Source organism: Chaetodon trifascialis, chromosome 12, assembly GCF_039877785.1.
Source record: "Chaetodon trifascialis isolate fChaTrf1 chromosome 12, fChaTrf1.hap1, whole genome shotgun sequence".
Lineage (NCBI taxonomy): Eukaryota > Metazoa > Chordata > Actinopteri > Chaetodontiformes > Chaetodontidae > Chaetodon > Chaetodon trifascialis.
Genome location: NC_092067.1, coordinates 20,192,366 through 20,209,653, shown reverse-complemented (window position 1 = coordinate 20,209,653; position 17,288 = coordinate 20,192,366). Strand labels below are relative to the sequence as shown.

Here is a 17,288-nt window from a genome sequence, read left to right as displayed (position 1 = left end):
AAGGAGAAGGAGAGTGATACGGAGTGCAGAAGACAAATATTTTAAAGGCCAAATATGGTTTGTCTGCAGACTGTATGCAAAGTAAAACACTGGAACAAGTAGGAAAAGGCCACTAAAAAGATGTGAAACACTGAGAAGCAAAATGACTGATCATTACAAAGAGACAACAGGACGGAAACATATTTTCATTCCAGAGCTGCACAGGTGCACACAACACACACAACACACACACACACACTCCTGTGTGCACTGGTTTTCATTCACTTCAGCAGCCCGGTGACACACACAAGAAGGCTTACACAAACACACACTCACTGGCAGGTGCAGCAAATTCAAAAACTCCTTTAACTCTGTTTGAGTGCTGCCCATTCAGGTCCTCCATTGTGTACTTAAAGCCTCCATCATAAAAGTATTTCTGTATTGCTGCGTTTCTGAATTATTCAGAGCCAGGCAATGTGCAGAACTGCGTTCCCAGCCTAATGCTACACAGAGTGCAGACTTTATGTAACAACGACGACAGATGGGTGCAAAGGCTGTCAGGCTGAAATGAATACAGTTTTGACAGATGTTCAATGTGTGCCATTTTCAGGAAAGTTTTCCAGGCGTTATGAGAACCAAAACTCATTTAAAAAAAGACATCCACCATTTATGGGGGGCTTGGGGGATACACAGTGTACTGTATGATAGAATGTACGCTGCCTGCAAAACCCACACTGTACACTGCTATAAAGATGGCATCACCCCACTCCTACACCTCCGGACATGAGCCACTGGTGCTCGGCATGTTTTAGACGAAACAGGGCCACAGGACGGACTGACATACTGACTGACGGACGTATAATAATCAGCAGGACAGCAGTTGATGGGTTTGTGGCCGAAGCCCCCTTACCTCTCTCGCTCCAGCAGTAGGGGGCGCTGGTGTGGTGCTCATCGTGGGAGTACATAGTGACTCCGTGTAACTGCTGAAGCATTGCCCTCCTGGATGCATAACCTACTCATGCCCCCACAACATGAACCCCATACAACAAACCCCATAACAAACCACCCCCCGACATGCCCCAGAGAAACACACACAAGTGCAGCCGCCCAGCAAAAAAAGAAAACAAAAAACGGACATGACGGACAGATGAACAGAAGTACCAGAGAGTGAGAGACAGGGAAAGAGAGAAAGATGCAGCTGAGTGTGGAGGGATTGCTTCAGAAAAATATACAGAGACAGAGAGCGCGACTGAAAAAGAGGCCGCTCGTCTGTGTTTCCAGTGGCCACACAACCTCTACTCGCTTATCCACCTGCTCTCCAAACCCTTTTCAGCACCATCTGCTCAACTAATCACTGTTAGCAAGAAAAGGCAGTTTTCTACGCTTCTAATGTTTTGGATAACTCTGATACAGCTTCCCTACATGCAGTCTAGCGTGGTCAGTGAAGAGCTACTGTATAGCACTGCTGTAAATAAATAAAGCAGACAACCAAAAATCTGATACCGCTTTCTTTGATACTGCTGCAAGTGCAAAAACCCTTGGAGTGGGTCCCAGTCTACAGACGGGTCCTAGATTACAAAACTGGTACAAGGAGACCAATGCAGAACCAATGTGATACAGAACTGACATGACGCCTGCACAAGCGGTGCTATAAAGGCAGGGATGCCAAGAAGGAAAGTTGTGGTTGTTGATGGTCTTTTTTCTCGTTTAGCACAGTATCGGAGCAGTTTCAATATATTTAGATGTTTTAAGTCCAGATTCTGGTATCGTGACAACACTGCTGTACGATGATGCTGGCAGCCACGAAGACAAAATAGCCTGTTGCTGTGCGTCTGGGTAGCAGCAGCTCGGTTTTGCCATGTGTCGCTGGAGTGTGTTTACGCTGTGTGACAGGGCCTGTGGGGTGCTGGCTAATGAAAGTCAGGCACAGTGGTACTCTGACAGGACACAGGGACCCCTGGGGGGCCCTTACAGGGAGCTAGAGGCAGGCGAGGCAGTGTCAGGGAGGTGATAAGGGAAGGCAGACAATCTGAAGCGGTGAGACAAAGTGCCAGATTGATAGAGTGGTACATGCACAAACAGCCACACACAGTGTCGAGAGACAAGGACAGACACCTGGAGACGACGCTGAACTCCTTCTTTCATTTAGATGTACCACCGGGTATTTCTAAGGTTTAGCTTTAATACCAATAACACATACAAACAGATGTATCAGACAGGGTTTCTAGGATTTAGCTGTGTGCTTAATTGGGAATTAAGAAAACTCTGACCTCAAAATGTAACTTTTTAACAATTATGATAAGTTAGTTAATTATTGCAGAGACCCAACAGGGATGTGTTTTATCACAAAGCCATGAATTAACAGGCCCACTGCTTCTACATTTGGTTTTACCTTGCAGTCAAACATGGACGTAGGTGTGTGTGTGGATGTGGACCAGAGTGACGTTTCAAAGCCTCCTCAGCATCTGGCCAGGTAATCACTGAGTCACCTCAGCCCTGTACTAGCAATTTTTGATATTATGTGATGCTGTAATATGTGTATTATACTTAATTTAAGGGTTACACTCTGTTACACCCTTCAATATTTAATAGGTGTGCTGCCTAACCAAGATGGGAGGTATGGAAATGTTTACTGTACACTGCGTCTGGCTTCCCCTGCCATTTCCCTCCTCTGTCTCCTCTCCTGGCATGCAGGCCTCATTATCATCGGCCTCATCTCTGGCACTGCTTGTTGACCTTTAATTATTCCAGTGATCCTGCTGGCTCTTCACTGTGGTAACCCAGTGCAACTGATAAACAACAGTGCCAAAGGTAGAAAACAGATATAGAATAGGCAACGGTCTGTGGAGAAAAGCAACTCTTTGTGCACAATAAACCCATGTTAAAGCCGCTGCAGACAATGCTCATTTGTCAATGAATTTCTTCCTTATCAAGTTCCTGTGTTAGCGAGTTACACATCTAATTCATGGTTGAGAAAAATCATAGTAAAAACCTGTACTGAGTGCTTAAATCAAAACACAGCAACAAATGAAGCCTAACAGTTTCTTCTGTATATTCCATCATATCAGAACGCACTGCTGCAGTTTCCAAGCAAACAGTATGTTGCTAGAAACAGTGCCACAGTCTCCTCAAGGACAGAACAGGAGAACGTTTGATTCAGAACAATGTGTCAAACAATGTGAAACATGGACAGTGAAACCTGCAGGAAATCTACCCACAGCCAACGATATCGTACCGTGTATCTTCAACATTGCAAGTGGCACACGGCTAATAAAACATTCATTACACTCCACAGTATGGAAGTAATGGAAATGTGCTCAAAAAACTTCACAGCAAGCTGCCTTTTAGATTACGCAACAGGCTGTTGTGTCCAGATTGGAAAAGATTTATCCAATGACATCCAAATGAGTGATCAGACAGACTCATCAGAATGTCAACAGCCAAAGCTGCACTCCGTGTGTATAGGCAGCAAAATAAGTATGCGGAAGTACAACAGAGGAGATACTCTGAGACAGATGATGACATGTTTCTTCAGTGTCAGACAAACACTCAGAGGTTTTTTTTTTTTTTTTTTTTTGTGCTCACTGCTAAATATGTGTAACACTGCAGTCAGGGTTGAAAATCCTTTTTTTATAATTAAAAAACACTTTCTGAGAATGACTTTTTGAATAAGGTTTGTGTTTAGTGATCATTTGACACAATTATCATGGTCATACTAACGGTGCCAAAACCCATACCACTCATCTTATCCTCCATGCAGATGCAACAGATTACAGTGGCATGCTAATACAATCCTATGGTTAGGATAAAGCACAGTCAGTAAGTAACAAGTCTGGTGGCCTTGCAGGTCCATCCATCTCTCTCTGCCTGTATGAGAGATTCTCTCTGTTGGTTAGTTGAAATTTCAAGCTGCTAAATGTGTTAAATCCTAATTCAAAGATTCATGTTAAATAGCTCAAGAAGTCTGTCGAACAGTTTCTTATGGATATTTTGAGAGGTTATAGATGCATTGAATTGACTGTGGAAAAGAGCAATTTCCACCATCGTCTGCATCGCTTTGGTTGATAATGCAGATGTAGCCCCAGCAGTGGCTTTAATAAAACATTCAGCTTATGCTAATGAAGAACTGCTTCCCTCTCGGCTCTCCAGGTCACTGTTGTATAATGAGGTCGATGAAGATGGCAGCGTGAATCTAATTGCAGAATTGGTGTAAAGGGGTCAACTGAGACACAACAAGCAGCACTGCACCTGTCCTGTTTATTTTTGGCATCAATACTTCATCAGCCTGTTTGTTAAAAGCCTCTAAGCTTTGCGCAATAATAACAAATGAGTGCTGGCCCAAAATAAAAATCTGTGTAGCTGTATGGCACAGCAGGGATGTGGAGAGAATGTGATTTAAGGACATGCTCCTTCTTTTAACTACCAAGATTTGCAACCATTGTGTGTTACTGTTTGTCTGATGTGCGTGCAGAGGTGGCGACAGTAACCATGACATTTAGGGAACTGTCACAGTGTTGAGTCTCCTATGGAGAGATTAGCCTGTCGTGAACTGATGGAGGCTTTCTGTTTATATGATAAAGCCCCGACTAAAAGCAAACACAGACTTGGACCATGAGTGAGCAACATGCACAGACTGAGCTTTGCATAGCTGTTTACTGTGTACATGTAGGATGCACCAGCACTATGTGAGGGCAATGCTGGTCATTCAAAGAAGCCAATCATCATGTCTGTCACTTTTTACTGATTTTCTACTTCTGAAACCTGCAGTCCCCTCAGCCTGTGTTCACTACCCCAAAATCAGCAACGTGAATCACTGTAAAGGCTTAAAGTGCAGCTAGGTTCAGCTCACAAACAGGACAAGCGATATTTCCCTTTGGTGTTTTGCACTTTAACAAAATATCTCGTTCTGAAGGGCAAGAGAGAGAGAAATAAAATGACAAGAGAACGTCAGGAGTCCCGTTGAGATGAGAGGATGTCTCATCTTTGCGAGTGGGAGGATGTTGTTTATTAAAAATCAATCGACGGCCTGCATTGGCATCCTGATGTCTGACGCCTGGCAGTGACAGACTAAGTGCAAGATTTCATACAAACTGTGTAATTAAATGTTGATGCACAGTGCCAATGGAGGCCATTTTTCTGTGTCAACTCTGAGGTCAATATTTCCAAATTACGCAGTTGGAGTGTCATCTTGAGTCGGCACTGACGGCCCATTCTTTAATCTGCTTTTTGTTTTTACTTCAGCTGTCACTTGTTGTGTGAGGAGACGACAAAATATACCCAATGACAAGCCTAAAATACAAACCATGCTTCTTATAAAATAGTAATCAAGTCTTCAAGGATGGGCCAATGTATTATTTGTTGAAAATCAGGAAGGTGTTTTATCAAGGCCTTCACATGTTGTTTGTTTTAATTCAACTTATCAGGTGATAACACAGAGAGAGAGTAGTTACAAAACCACTGAAACATGTATTGGCATTGCACACACACATAGACATAGAAACACACCAACAAATGCTCACATTTCCTGTCTATCACACACAAAGGCATATTATACACACACACACACACACACACACACACACACACACACACACACACACACACACACACACACACACACACACACACACACACACACACACACACACACACACGCACACGCGCAAACACATAGCCTGCTGGGTGAATCCATTTTTAGATGGTGCAGGTCAATGTCAGGGTGTGAATAAAAGGAGTTCAAATGGAAGAAAATAAATGTCAGATTTGTCAGTGAGAATGTCAAAATGCCAGGGTGCAAATCATGCTCGAATGGCTGCCTGTACGACTTATTCCCGTATTTTATCTGTGTGCACACTGAAAAGGGCTATTTGGGAAAACCAAACAAAACAAAACAAAGTCTCATGAATTAGGAGAAAGTTGGGACGTGTGGCCACACTGCATAAACCTCAGCTGAGCTCCGTTACCTAGTTTAAAAAAACAAAACATCCAGAATCTATTTATGAGAAGAAAAAAAAAGGCATAAATGTTTATTTAATAAAAAATAAATAAATACTGCGAGATTCACTGCTAACACATCAGTGCTGCTTTTAAAGTTGAACACAATTGCAATTTTGCAGAGAAAAACAACAACAAAGGAATAAAGGCACTGGAGAAGCAAAAATCAGTTGGTTAAAACACGTTTTAGTAATATTGCACCAACCTTCAGGCCACGGTCGACACAAACCACAGTATTAAGGGACACAATGCAAGGGATGTTCCTTGCATTCAAGAGAAGCAGAACCCGTTGTCCAAATGTTGGAGGGTGATGCTAATGCAAGCTGCAGAGTTAAGTACAAACACTGCTAAAAAACTACACATGAAGAAACAGTTGCTGTCATCATGTTTATCTGGTAACGCTGGTCAGCCGTTACCTTTGTGTATCTTTTAAAAACTATGTTCATATACAACTAATTAGCAGTGACTGTTTATATTTTGGAGGATATGAACAAACTGACCATTTGCTAAACCCCACACTCCGTATTTACTGCTGATCCGCTGCCGTCAAGCTTTCTGTTCTCATGCAGCACTGATGCAGTTTACAGTGAGAACGCTGACGACTTGTCACTCAAAACCTTTTGGTCTGACAAAAATGACAACAGTCGCTGACAGCTGCAGTCAATCCAATCAAGCTAATGTTAGCTCAGTGAGTTGGTAGTAAAATATAAAAAAACATGTGTCTGGCTACAGAGGTTAACATGGAGACGGGACGTGTCCAGTGGAATTGCCCACATTGTCCAAACTCTGATGATTCCAGGTATTGCTCTTGCTACAGCGCCATGTAGGCTACACAGCTTCAGCGTGTAGAGACTGCAGTGCCCAGTTATGGCTGCGAAGCTATCACTGCTTGGGGGAAGGGTTTAGTGAAAAGTCGAAGTCAATTAAGAAATGTTTATACTGAACCTGTCAGAAACCTTGTTGCTGTCAGTTGCTATACAATATCTGCTCCTGGCAAAAAAGCATAACTTTGGTTTTTATGCTGCTAACTTGCATTAGCGTTCGCTTGCCTTGTGTTAATTATGCATCGGGCCTTAATCCACTTACCCTGGGGTGAGAGGATGGCATGCACTTGTTGGGAGGGAGGGTATGTTAAAGAGGTATAGGGATGGGGGTTGGGAAGACAAGCACACACCTTCAGTGTGGGACACAGGCAAAGAGATCTCCATGCAAGCAGCGGACTGGGCCTTGCGGAAGGGCGGTCGGCCAGGGCCTCTGCGGGTAAGCCGTGGCCCCTCAGGACCCATCGGGACGCGAGGCTTCCCCGCCGAGCACGGCTGGGAGGTGGGGCTAGTGCAATGTCCATTGACATGATCTGTAACAACGGCAAAGCATTAGCAAACAATACAAAGAGGGAAATAAAACTTTCAAACATACTCTAAACCACTGCTGCAATATCCATCTTTATAAATTATTTTGTGTAATGACGAGCAATGAAATCTTGTTTAATCACGAAATCTTCAAATGAGGGGAGAGAATTTTACTTATTTATCATGCGGTTTCATCTGTTTCAGGGCAATAACTGGAGTTTTCTCACCCTATTTGGAGACTTTTCCATCAAAATAAAAATGCAGATTTAATACTTCAACTCAGTATCACACTACATAACCTATGAAGATGGATATTTTTTCAGTGTAAGAGGAGCAAGCCGATGTTGAAAATCAGGTTGTTATTAAAAAATAAAGATGGCAGTGAGGGAGAAAGGGAAAGGCAGAGTGACTGACAAAAGGGCTGGAGAGTGGTTTGAAGTAAGTATGAGCAGGAAGGAGAAAGAGATGCTGGGACAACAGAAAAGAGAGGAAAATGCAGAGGTAAATTGTGAGTGCAGTTTCATCCAGTTTGTGCCAGGAAATAAGATATGAAAATCAAAAGGAACAAAAAAAACAGGCTTGTTTCATCTCCACTTTGTTTTTTTTCTTTTTGAATTGTTCTAAAACCTTATTTTCAGGAGAAACAATCTATTTTTTATTTTTTTTTTTAAGATCAGAAGCTTTAAGACAACACTGGCTTAGGCGTAAAGCCACAAGTGACGATAAAAGGAATAGAAAAACAACAGAAAAAATCAAATCTAATATCTGCTTTTAATTGCAATGCAAATGGGTACTCCAGTTAAGTTGGTTGGGCCACACAATCGGCTGCAGATGGTAGTGACAGGAAACACTTGTTCCTCTCTGGAATTATAGCCTTACATGGCCTCCCCTCAGGGACCGAGTTTGTTGGAGGCTTTGTCCTGACTTAATGTACGGTGCTTGTGTGTGTGGGCAAAATAATTTGTTTAGAGCCAAACCTTATTAACGAGACAAAGAAAAGCAAAGCAGGATTGTGTGGACTGGGTGTACTCTGCGGTTCTCTCTTGCCCGCTCTTTAGGCGGCAAGAGTAAAAAAGCTGTCAAGACGACTGTAATTAACAGCTTCATGATACCTATGCCCGAGTACTCTCATTCATACTTCTGCTGAGAGACAAGTAAATAAAACAGTGGCCTTTTCTTTAATGACATCCCTGAAGCAGTAAAACCAAAGCTAAGACGATCTGGGGTTGGCAGCACAGCCTGATCGAAGCTAGACTCTTGAAGCGTGAGGATAATTAGCATCGTGCTAATTAGTAAAAGCACTAGACAATGTTCCCTTGTCATTGTCCTCTTAGTATTTGACATTGATTATGTGTCTTTCATATCAGATCTAAGTGTCCTGTTCAGCCAGCTGATGCTCAAATGATTCAATTTCAAAGTGAAGATGAAAAACTCGGGGGTGGCATCCAGTCCGCGTGCAGCACTCGTCCAGTTTCACAGCAGGACGGACCGAGGCAATGCAGCGTTTCAGAACCGCAGGGCCAACAACACCAGAGCCACAATGACGACACCGCTGTGTGTCTGTCTTAATGTTTTGTTACTGTGAATGAGATGCAGAAAATCAGTGTTTTGCCCTGAAATGTTCTGCATGAAACTGGTACACAGCAGAAATAAGGCACTGTACCCACATACACACACACACACACACACACACACACACACACACACACACTCCCCCAGATGACTGCACATATCCATCCAGAGTGCACACGTACACACACACTAATACTCTGTAACAGACTATTTTAACAAGACTGTGTTGTTATAACCCAGAGCTGTTAAGAGGTTCATATTGTAGCGATTAACAGGGTGAAATGATTTAATTAGTATTTTTTCCCCCTTTCACTGAACGCTTGCATCCTATTGACACTTCAGGGGCATGTTTGAACATCACAGGAAACGTAATGATCTTTAGATGTTCTCTTTTTCATCATACTAACTGTGTGATGAGGCTGCACACTTTGGTTGTTTTCACTCTTGAAATTGCTTTAACTACATGTAACAGATGGCTGACAAAATAAAAGCACGTTTTACACCTGTCAGATAAAGAGAGGTTATTAGATGAGGCAAATCACAAGAACACGCAGGCACTGGCACATTTGGTGTTAAAGCAGCAGACGTTTTTAAAGGGGACAGCATGTGTGACACTGCAGAAGCAGAGCAAAGGGAAACCTGAGATTGTGATGTGTATGCACAGCAGTTAGAGATGTATGGGGGTAACGCTCAGTGTCTGCGATACAGATGATCCGTCAGAATGGAGAAAAGACTGTTTGAGAGAGAAATGATCCAGTTACAATGAGAGAGGCAGCAAGTGATCCAATCACTGTAGAGCAAGGCTGTCAATGGAGGAAAGGTTGTGTAAAATCAGAAGATGGTCCAATCATGATAGAGCGATAGAAAACCTCAAATTTAAATATGGGCATGAGTTACAAATCACCTTTCTAAACACTTGCAAAATGTAGAAATGAATACAGAAGACTCAAATCAAATCAAAATACATTGAGGGGCAAAATGGACAAACACTTCAGCCGGATAGTCTCATGGGCTGGTTGAACGGGAGAAGAGAGTGACAAGGAAACTGAAAGAAGAAAGTCTGGGTGAGAATAAGAGCTACCAAAGCAACATAAAGGCCTAGAAAACATGACAAATGCTGAAACTAAATGACTCAAAGGAAATCAAGTGAAAACTGCTGGCTTTCGCCTACCGTACCAAGATCAGTCTTAAGATCTGTTGGCAGACTTAACTTTCTGCCGGGTCCCTTTACTGAAACAAAAGAATAGGAAACAAAGCACCAGTTAATCCCTTCAAATGAAAAATAATAAATAAATCATAAAAAATAAAGAGGGTGTAATCTAAGACAAACAATGACAAACGAAAGTGCAAAAACGACTTTAAACCAAACAAAATGGAACAAAAACCAGAAACATGCAAACTGGTGCAGTTGCACACGGCAGGCATATTTCAAAATGCATGCTCCATTGTTGTCCCAGGCCAGTGTTCCCAGCTATCTCTAAGGGATTAATAATACTTGCCCAGTGGACTTAACTAGCCACGATTTCTTACAGCTAATGGTACATATTTAACTTACTCTGACTGTCAAACTTGGGTCCCGCTCTCTAAAATCTGATTCACCCTGCCAAAGATTTGTAAGGAAATATTTTTTTGTTTTCTGCTTAAATGCCCCAGTAAAATCTGATTTTCTACGGCCTGGGATGTCTGACATGGAAGCACAAAAAAACAGGGTGACACCACAGGGTGTCAATACAAAAATCACAGTCAGACACTGGTGGCAACAAAGAACTCGTTAAAACATTTTGCAAGCATTTTGCAGTAAGTAGAGAACTGCAAAGGTCGAACTTGAGATGTTATGAGTCAGTTTCCCCCTCAGAAAGAAGGCAATATTTCATTGTTTCTTTGTGTTGAATGATTAACTTGACACGTGGAAGACAAAGGATGGTGTTTAAATGATGCTTGATAAATTTCATGACCACGAGGAAAACAGCATGACCATGAATTTCCATTCTTCAGAATTCTGACCACTTAAGTTTAGATTTGGAAAATTCATCAAAGGAATCAATGATGATTCCTTTAAATGATTATTCCTTTGAAAAAACAAAACAAAACTCAAGCTTCAATCCTTCTGCCAGGAAGTACAATAAAAGAAAGGAGTACAGTAGAGGACATGAGGTCTACTGGAGCAAATGGTGCAATTTTTAATCTACTGTAATCTAATACGGTTGGTTCCATTTATACATTTGCTCTGAAGGACCGTGTAGGCAGTTTAGTATCAAAGGTCATTTTGAGGGAAAATATATTTCCTGTATTGCAGAGGAAATTATGGTGTTATGAGGCTCTAATTGAATTTCCCAATCAATGAATTTCTGTTTCCATTTTTTCCAGGAACAATTAAAGTCTTTCAGATTAGTGTTGCTAATGAGATAATAGATGGAGCCTCTCTCTCTCTGTGTGTGTGTGTGTGTGTGTGTGTGTGTGTGTGTGTTTTCATAATAAACTGTGACCAGATGCTGCTGCAGCCATATAAAATGTGCAGTGTTAGGGAGACAATGACAGAGAAAATGTTTCCACAATAAACCTGCGACATACACATGCTCCTCTGTTTAATAGCTCAGTGGCTGCATTAACACTTCATAAAATGTATATTAATCAAAACAAACAGGTGAGACTGATCTGAGGTCCTGAAGGGCTGTTTATTGTGAACAGCAGCGATAACCAACTGAACACTGCATGTGTTACCATTCATTGCCGTGTGTTTTTGCAGTTACGGTCCCACTTTCTATGACTTTTAGCTTTTACTTCAAGCGAGCATCTTGCTGTTGGTATCTTTACGTGACAATATTAAAAAGCTTGCATGACAACAGTTTATGCTAGATTAGCCTTATTTGTGACCATAGCAGTCTGTACGTTACTCTGTGATTTAGTCACGAAGTGTTCCCTTCACAAAACTAGTGGACAACATAAATGTTATTTTGAGTTATCAACAGTGTGTTGCATCTTGAAAAGGGTTTTTGTGATCCCAGATAAGTCTTATGTCTGTCTGGAATATCAAAAATAATTCACTAAAGGTAAAAGCCTTGACTGCGCTGCTTCACTCTGCTCATCTTCACTGCTGTGCTAGCCTGGGATATGTTGGATTTAAATGCTTGTTTCCCCATAGGCAAACATTTTACCATTCCAGGCTTAGAGATTTATGTGAGATCATGAAAACACCTCTGAAGGCGTTAGATTAAGAAGTAAACAAAACTAAGAATCTACCTCTATGCTAGCAGCTGTGAGGCAGGGCTTTGAGCTAAATGTTGCTAACACGTTCTTCACAATGAGAATGCTAATATGATGATGTTTAGCATGTAGCTTGTTGGAATGCTAACATTTTCTAATTAGCACCAAACACAAAACACTGCTGAGGCTGATGGGAGGGTCATTAGTTTTGGGGAACTTTATGTGACCGAATCATACTCGTGTACAGAGTGCTGAGATCACAAAAGGGGCTAAGGCTGGACTTGATCAGGCCACAACACTGGTAAACGTACAAAGCAAGCTGAAGTCATATTTATCAGCACCGCAGCTGGCCACATGGTGGGCACCATGCAATCAGTCAGAGACAAGGCAGCGATGAATGTTAGCCAAGATGACAACAAGATGAGATTGTGGGTTCACTGACACACAGTCGGACAGACACGCACAGACAGTTCTGAGTGCCACAGTCCGGTAAAGTAGTATGTTGCCTTTGAGTGACAAAGATGTGTGGTTCCAGTGGAGGCACAATGATTAACGTCACAGAGAATGAAGCACTAGAAGCACTGATGAGTGAGGAGGAGAAGTACCCAGCTAGAATACAATTCCTTCCTCTTCCCAAGCCTGCCTGCTTTGCAGCACAAATGATGGAGGATCCAAGTTCAAAGCCCAGATCTGGCACATACAACAAACATCACAGTGTCTACCCCCCTCCCCTCCGCCCCCTGGCAGCTGGGGCAGAGAGATAATGCAACACCAGCAGTCGTCTGCACAAAAGCATGGAACACATTGACAAAGCAGCGACAGACAGTCTACTTCTAGGAACACAGTCCCTGTCAGCTTGTTTACACTGCAAGCAACTTGGCTGATTGGTCATTCTGTTGTGACCGATCGAGAGGGTCCAAATGCTGTTGTGTAGCGAACTGCACCTAGAACATTTTGACCAGGAAAAATGAAATATCCTTTGCAGTATTTTGAAATATTCAGTGTTTATATGTGTGATTTTCCCTGCTTTTCTCCCAATTTGGAATTCCCAAATCCTTATGCACTGCATTCCTTGTCACTGCTAACTGCTTACCCACCAGTAGGAATCGCCAGTGCAGCAACAAGGACGAGAACCCTCTTCCTACCTGCCACTCGTGCGATTTCACATTTTCGATCAACCTCCGATGATGGATGCATCCTTCACCTGTTTTCATTAAACATTTACCCTTTCAAATTAAAGCTGAAGTGAGACAGGGAAGCTCTGAATCTTCTGATCCATTCTGCGCCTGCCATGGTGATCTGTTCTTCATGAAACTTTGGGAAAATCTGCTTTGCTTCTGGCTTTCTTTTACTGAAAATTCAGCCACTTTCTTCAAGGCAGATACAACGTAGTGTACGCTTTATTCAATTCGTTAGCCATAGATCGTCATTTTTGTTGCTCTGGAAGGTACCAATTTGCCTGTGGCGTTTGCTAATAGTGTTGCTCACAGTGTGGAAGCAGTGTTAGCATGCAAGGTGCAACATTGAACCATCCACCTATCCAGATACGATCATCCCATCTCCCTCCCTTGTTGCATTATTGCCATACAGTAAGAACCACAAGCAGATGTCCATGTAGAGGCTGAGATCCGTGAGACATCCCTCCTCTTACCATTGTCCAGTAAGTAAAAGACTGGACTGCAGTGGCTGGCTCTCAGACTGGCCACAGGCTCTGGCAGGACGCGTGGGTCATTGTGAAGGGAGGTTGGGTAATGAACTGGAATAGGAGACACAGACTTTTCAGGGCAACAAGGGAGAGACAAACAGAATGGGTGAACTGGGGAAAAGAGAGACTTGCAGGTAACAGGAAGGAAAACAGTTGAGAGGTTACGAAAACAAAAGGGTTAATAAGAAGGTTACTATTCCACCAGCAATATGATACTTTTTAACAAGAACAACTATTACTACCACAAACAACTATTACTACCACAAACATCAACAGCTACTACTACTACTACTACTACTACTACTATTACTACACCTGGTCACCACTACTTCAACACGACAAATACTAGTCAAGTGTTTGTAACCTGAAGTCAGGCATCTTTCTTTTTTATTTTAACCATATCTACTGTCTCCACCAGCTCCATGCAGGCAGTCAGTCATCGCACATGTCACTGTGACCTGAAGTGTCTTTTAATAACTTCCAAATATACACTACCACCTCTTCCATGTTCCAATAAGGCTCCTTAATCATTTAATACATATTTCAAACAAACAACAAATAATTTACCCTATCAGTTCGCAGTCACTGTCAAATATGTGCTACTTGATAAAGACAAATGGTTGGTTGAAATGTCGTCAGCCATGATGTTTAAAGAAACTCAATAGAGAGCTAACTTTGGCAAACCAAACAGTAGAGTGTGATTCTTTCAATGCTCCTGTTTGTTCCCTGATGCTGTGGCTGAAAAGTGTCTGACTCCAGAAACGTGACTGACTGGAAAAACACACTGGCAGAGGACCTTCACTCCTGACCGACTGGTGTGGCATGTGTCACCTGGCCTGCACTGTCACTGTGGTGACGCATTGCTGTGCACCACTGCCACCTATCCATACCTATCTGAAGCAGAGACATTCAAACTGATTTAGAGTTATAATATAATCCATATGTATAAGCTGTGGTATGGATGACCATAGCTGTTGTAGAAACTGGACAAGCAGGGTTTAGATGAAAACTGTTGGCAGGCTTATTGTAAGTTTTATCAAACCACCTTGAGTTGCATGGAGCCGAGCAGGTGGCATTGGCCCAGCACACTGTGCAGTTTCTGCCATTACCTGCTCCTTTTCTCCTGTGACGTGCTCTTGGCTAAATATATCCTGCCAGGTCAGGCACCGATCACTGGCATCTCAGCTTGTTAGTCCATCTCATGACTGGGCCTGGTCAAAAAAAGCCTTGCTGCAGCCACACGTGGCATAAAGCTCCCAGAAGAGATGTAACGTATAACCCCAAAACCAAAACAACAGACCTCAGGACATGAAAAGAAGACAGTGGGATGGATGTGGAGGGAGACAGCTTTCAGACAGGAGAAAGGCCAATTATGGGGCCTAATCACAAAAGGACGATAAGGAAAAGATCTGGAAAAAGAGAGGGGAAGATGTAGAAAGGAGAGGTGAGAGAGACACCTGCAGTTATTGACACCCAGGGTAAATCAGGATGATGGCTGGCTTCCTTAATAAGCTGTCCACAGTCTGTATATGGCCTTGAAGAGACACAGCACACCTGGTGTGCCAGGGACGACCAGACAGCCTCAGAGGGCCACAGAGAAGAGTGCAAGTTGATATCCAGCAGAAGAGAACGAACCATGAACTTTGCCAATCAAGCAGAGCATAGGTGTGCTCCCTCATTTGTCTCCAGCCATAACCACTTTAAATGCACTTTACACCACTCTAGCATTAATATTGAAGATTTCCTGAGATGACATTTTTTTTAAGTTTGGTCGCACTGCCATTAACTATTGTTAACATTTCTTGATTGCAGATTGTGATTCTGTACTCAGCTCAATATAACAGCTCCACCAATCTGTCCTTTTCCCTCTCTGAGTAAATGTTAAAGTGAATCAGACACTTGATCACACTGTGTCGTGCTGCATCTACCCCGATGCTTTTCATTCATCTCTCCATTATTCTTCCTTTTTCCCTTCTGTCTAATTAGTAAATGACAAGCCTGCAATGGGACAGAATGACCATGACCTGGTCCACATCACAATGCAGAAAGACTCTCTGCCAAGACAGCTAAGAACATCTTGTCCTAGTTTTGTTATTCTGCGCTTATGCTCCCCTTAAGATGTTCAAAGGCAAGGCTGGGGAGTTTTCATAGATATGAAAACAGACAAAAGGGACGGCTTGTAAAAAGACAAGCTCAAGGCTGAAAAAAACAATCTCTTATCCTGGACAATACTGATAGAGGTAACAAAGAAAGTGCAGTTGCTGGATAAAAATCTTAAATAAACATCAAACAACTGAATATGAGGTAGATTAGTATTATTGTGTGTAAAAGCTCCTCAAATATAGAGTAATACATGACTTTGGAGCTCTAATGAGGATCTGCAACATGGACGGATCTGCAGCAGAAACACTGAGTCAGGTCAGGTCCAGTATTTGTATAGTCTGTAATGGCTGCCAGTAAAAACTGTCTCAAGGACATTCACTTGCCACTGACCAAAAGATGGACCCCTGTATGCAGGGAGGAAGTGAGACAGTAAAATATTTCTACTTTGCCATTTAATCTGCTGTTTTATTTGGCATGATGATGAAAATAAAGCCTTTTTACCTTCATGGTTGAAGGCTTCCTCTATCACCAAGCAGCTGAATGCACTGAAGCCAAAATTCTCAGGACGTGAAGGAGTAATCTCTGACTTACTGAGTCATTGTTGAGACACTATTCAGCCTCCTGCCGATATGGTACATTGATATCTCTATGCTACTCTAACAAGATGCTTACTTATGAGCTATACCTACAAATAAGCATCAGTTGGAATATAAAAATTTTATTGGCAAGCTTTATCTATCCATCTATCCATGTCCTTCAACACAGCCACATCTTCCAAATCTTCCTGTGTTAAAATGAGCCATTTCAAGACCACGAGGGAGTAGTGTAGTAATCCCTCCAGTGTGTCCTGGGTCTCCTCCCAGTTGGACATGCCAACACCTCCACAGGGAGGCATCTAAGAGGCATCCTGGATTGGGAGGGATCGCTGGATCGCTCCTGGAGCTGCCTGACCCTAAGGGAGAACCTACACAGCCGTCCCAGCAGGAGCTGACCAGTTATTGGGGAGAGGCTTTTGTGTGTCTATGTGACTCTGAGAGGATTTCCCATGGACACTCTCCCTAGTGAGTGGCTAGAAGACCAGTTATTCAAAGGTTTGGACCCATGAGAGTCAGGTTGGCACAGTCCAATAAAGCCAAGTGGGCTCACCACCTGTAAGGACAGGGGTAAAGCTTGGCGCACTGCCAACTGGAAAGTGGAAAACAATGGGGGCTTTGGTGGCCTGAACTCTGTCAAATTATTTTTTTTCAGAAGCCCATAAAGGGCCTTAGTGGTGGGAAAAATCCCCAAAGCTTTTACTCTCTGTAAAAACACTAGACTATTGAATATTTACACACAATGGCACCATTCTCATGCCCAGCCATTCACATACTCCTAAACATAAA

General features: G+C 42.6%; 1 protein-coding gene across 10 annotated transcripts in view; it reads right to left on the bottom strand.

Annotated features, from left to right (window-relative positions):
* The window catches only part of stxbp5l (syntaxin binding protein 5L), a 126,697-nt gene that overhangs the window by 7,058 nt on the left and 102,351 nt on the right, over positions 1 to 17,288 (bottom strand). For 2 of the 10 annotated variants that reach the window (XM_070976415.1, XM_070976417.1), the window contains 4 exons: positions 13,750 to 13,854; positions 10,071 to 10,124; positions 7,148 to 7,327; positions 890 to 991 (listed from right to left, as the gene is read on the bottom strand). The exons of 2 other annotated variants lie outside the window; for them this stretch is intronic. In XM_070976415.1, coding sequence (XP_070832516.1) covers positions 890 to 991; positions 7,148 to 7,327; positions 10,071 to 10,124; positions 13,750 to 13,854 — 441 coding nt within the window. The remainder of the gene's footprint in view (positions 1 to 889; positions 992 to 7,147; positions 7,328 to 10,070; positions 10,125 to 13,749; positions 13,855 to 17,288) is intronic. 6 more of the 10 variants (XM_070976419.1, XM_070976420.1, XM_070976421.1 and 3 more) reach the window with 4 other exon arrangements.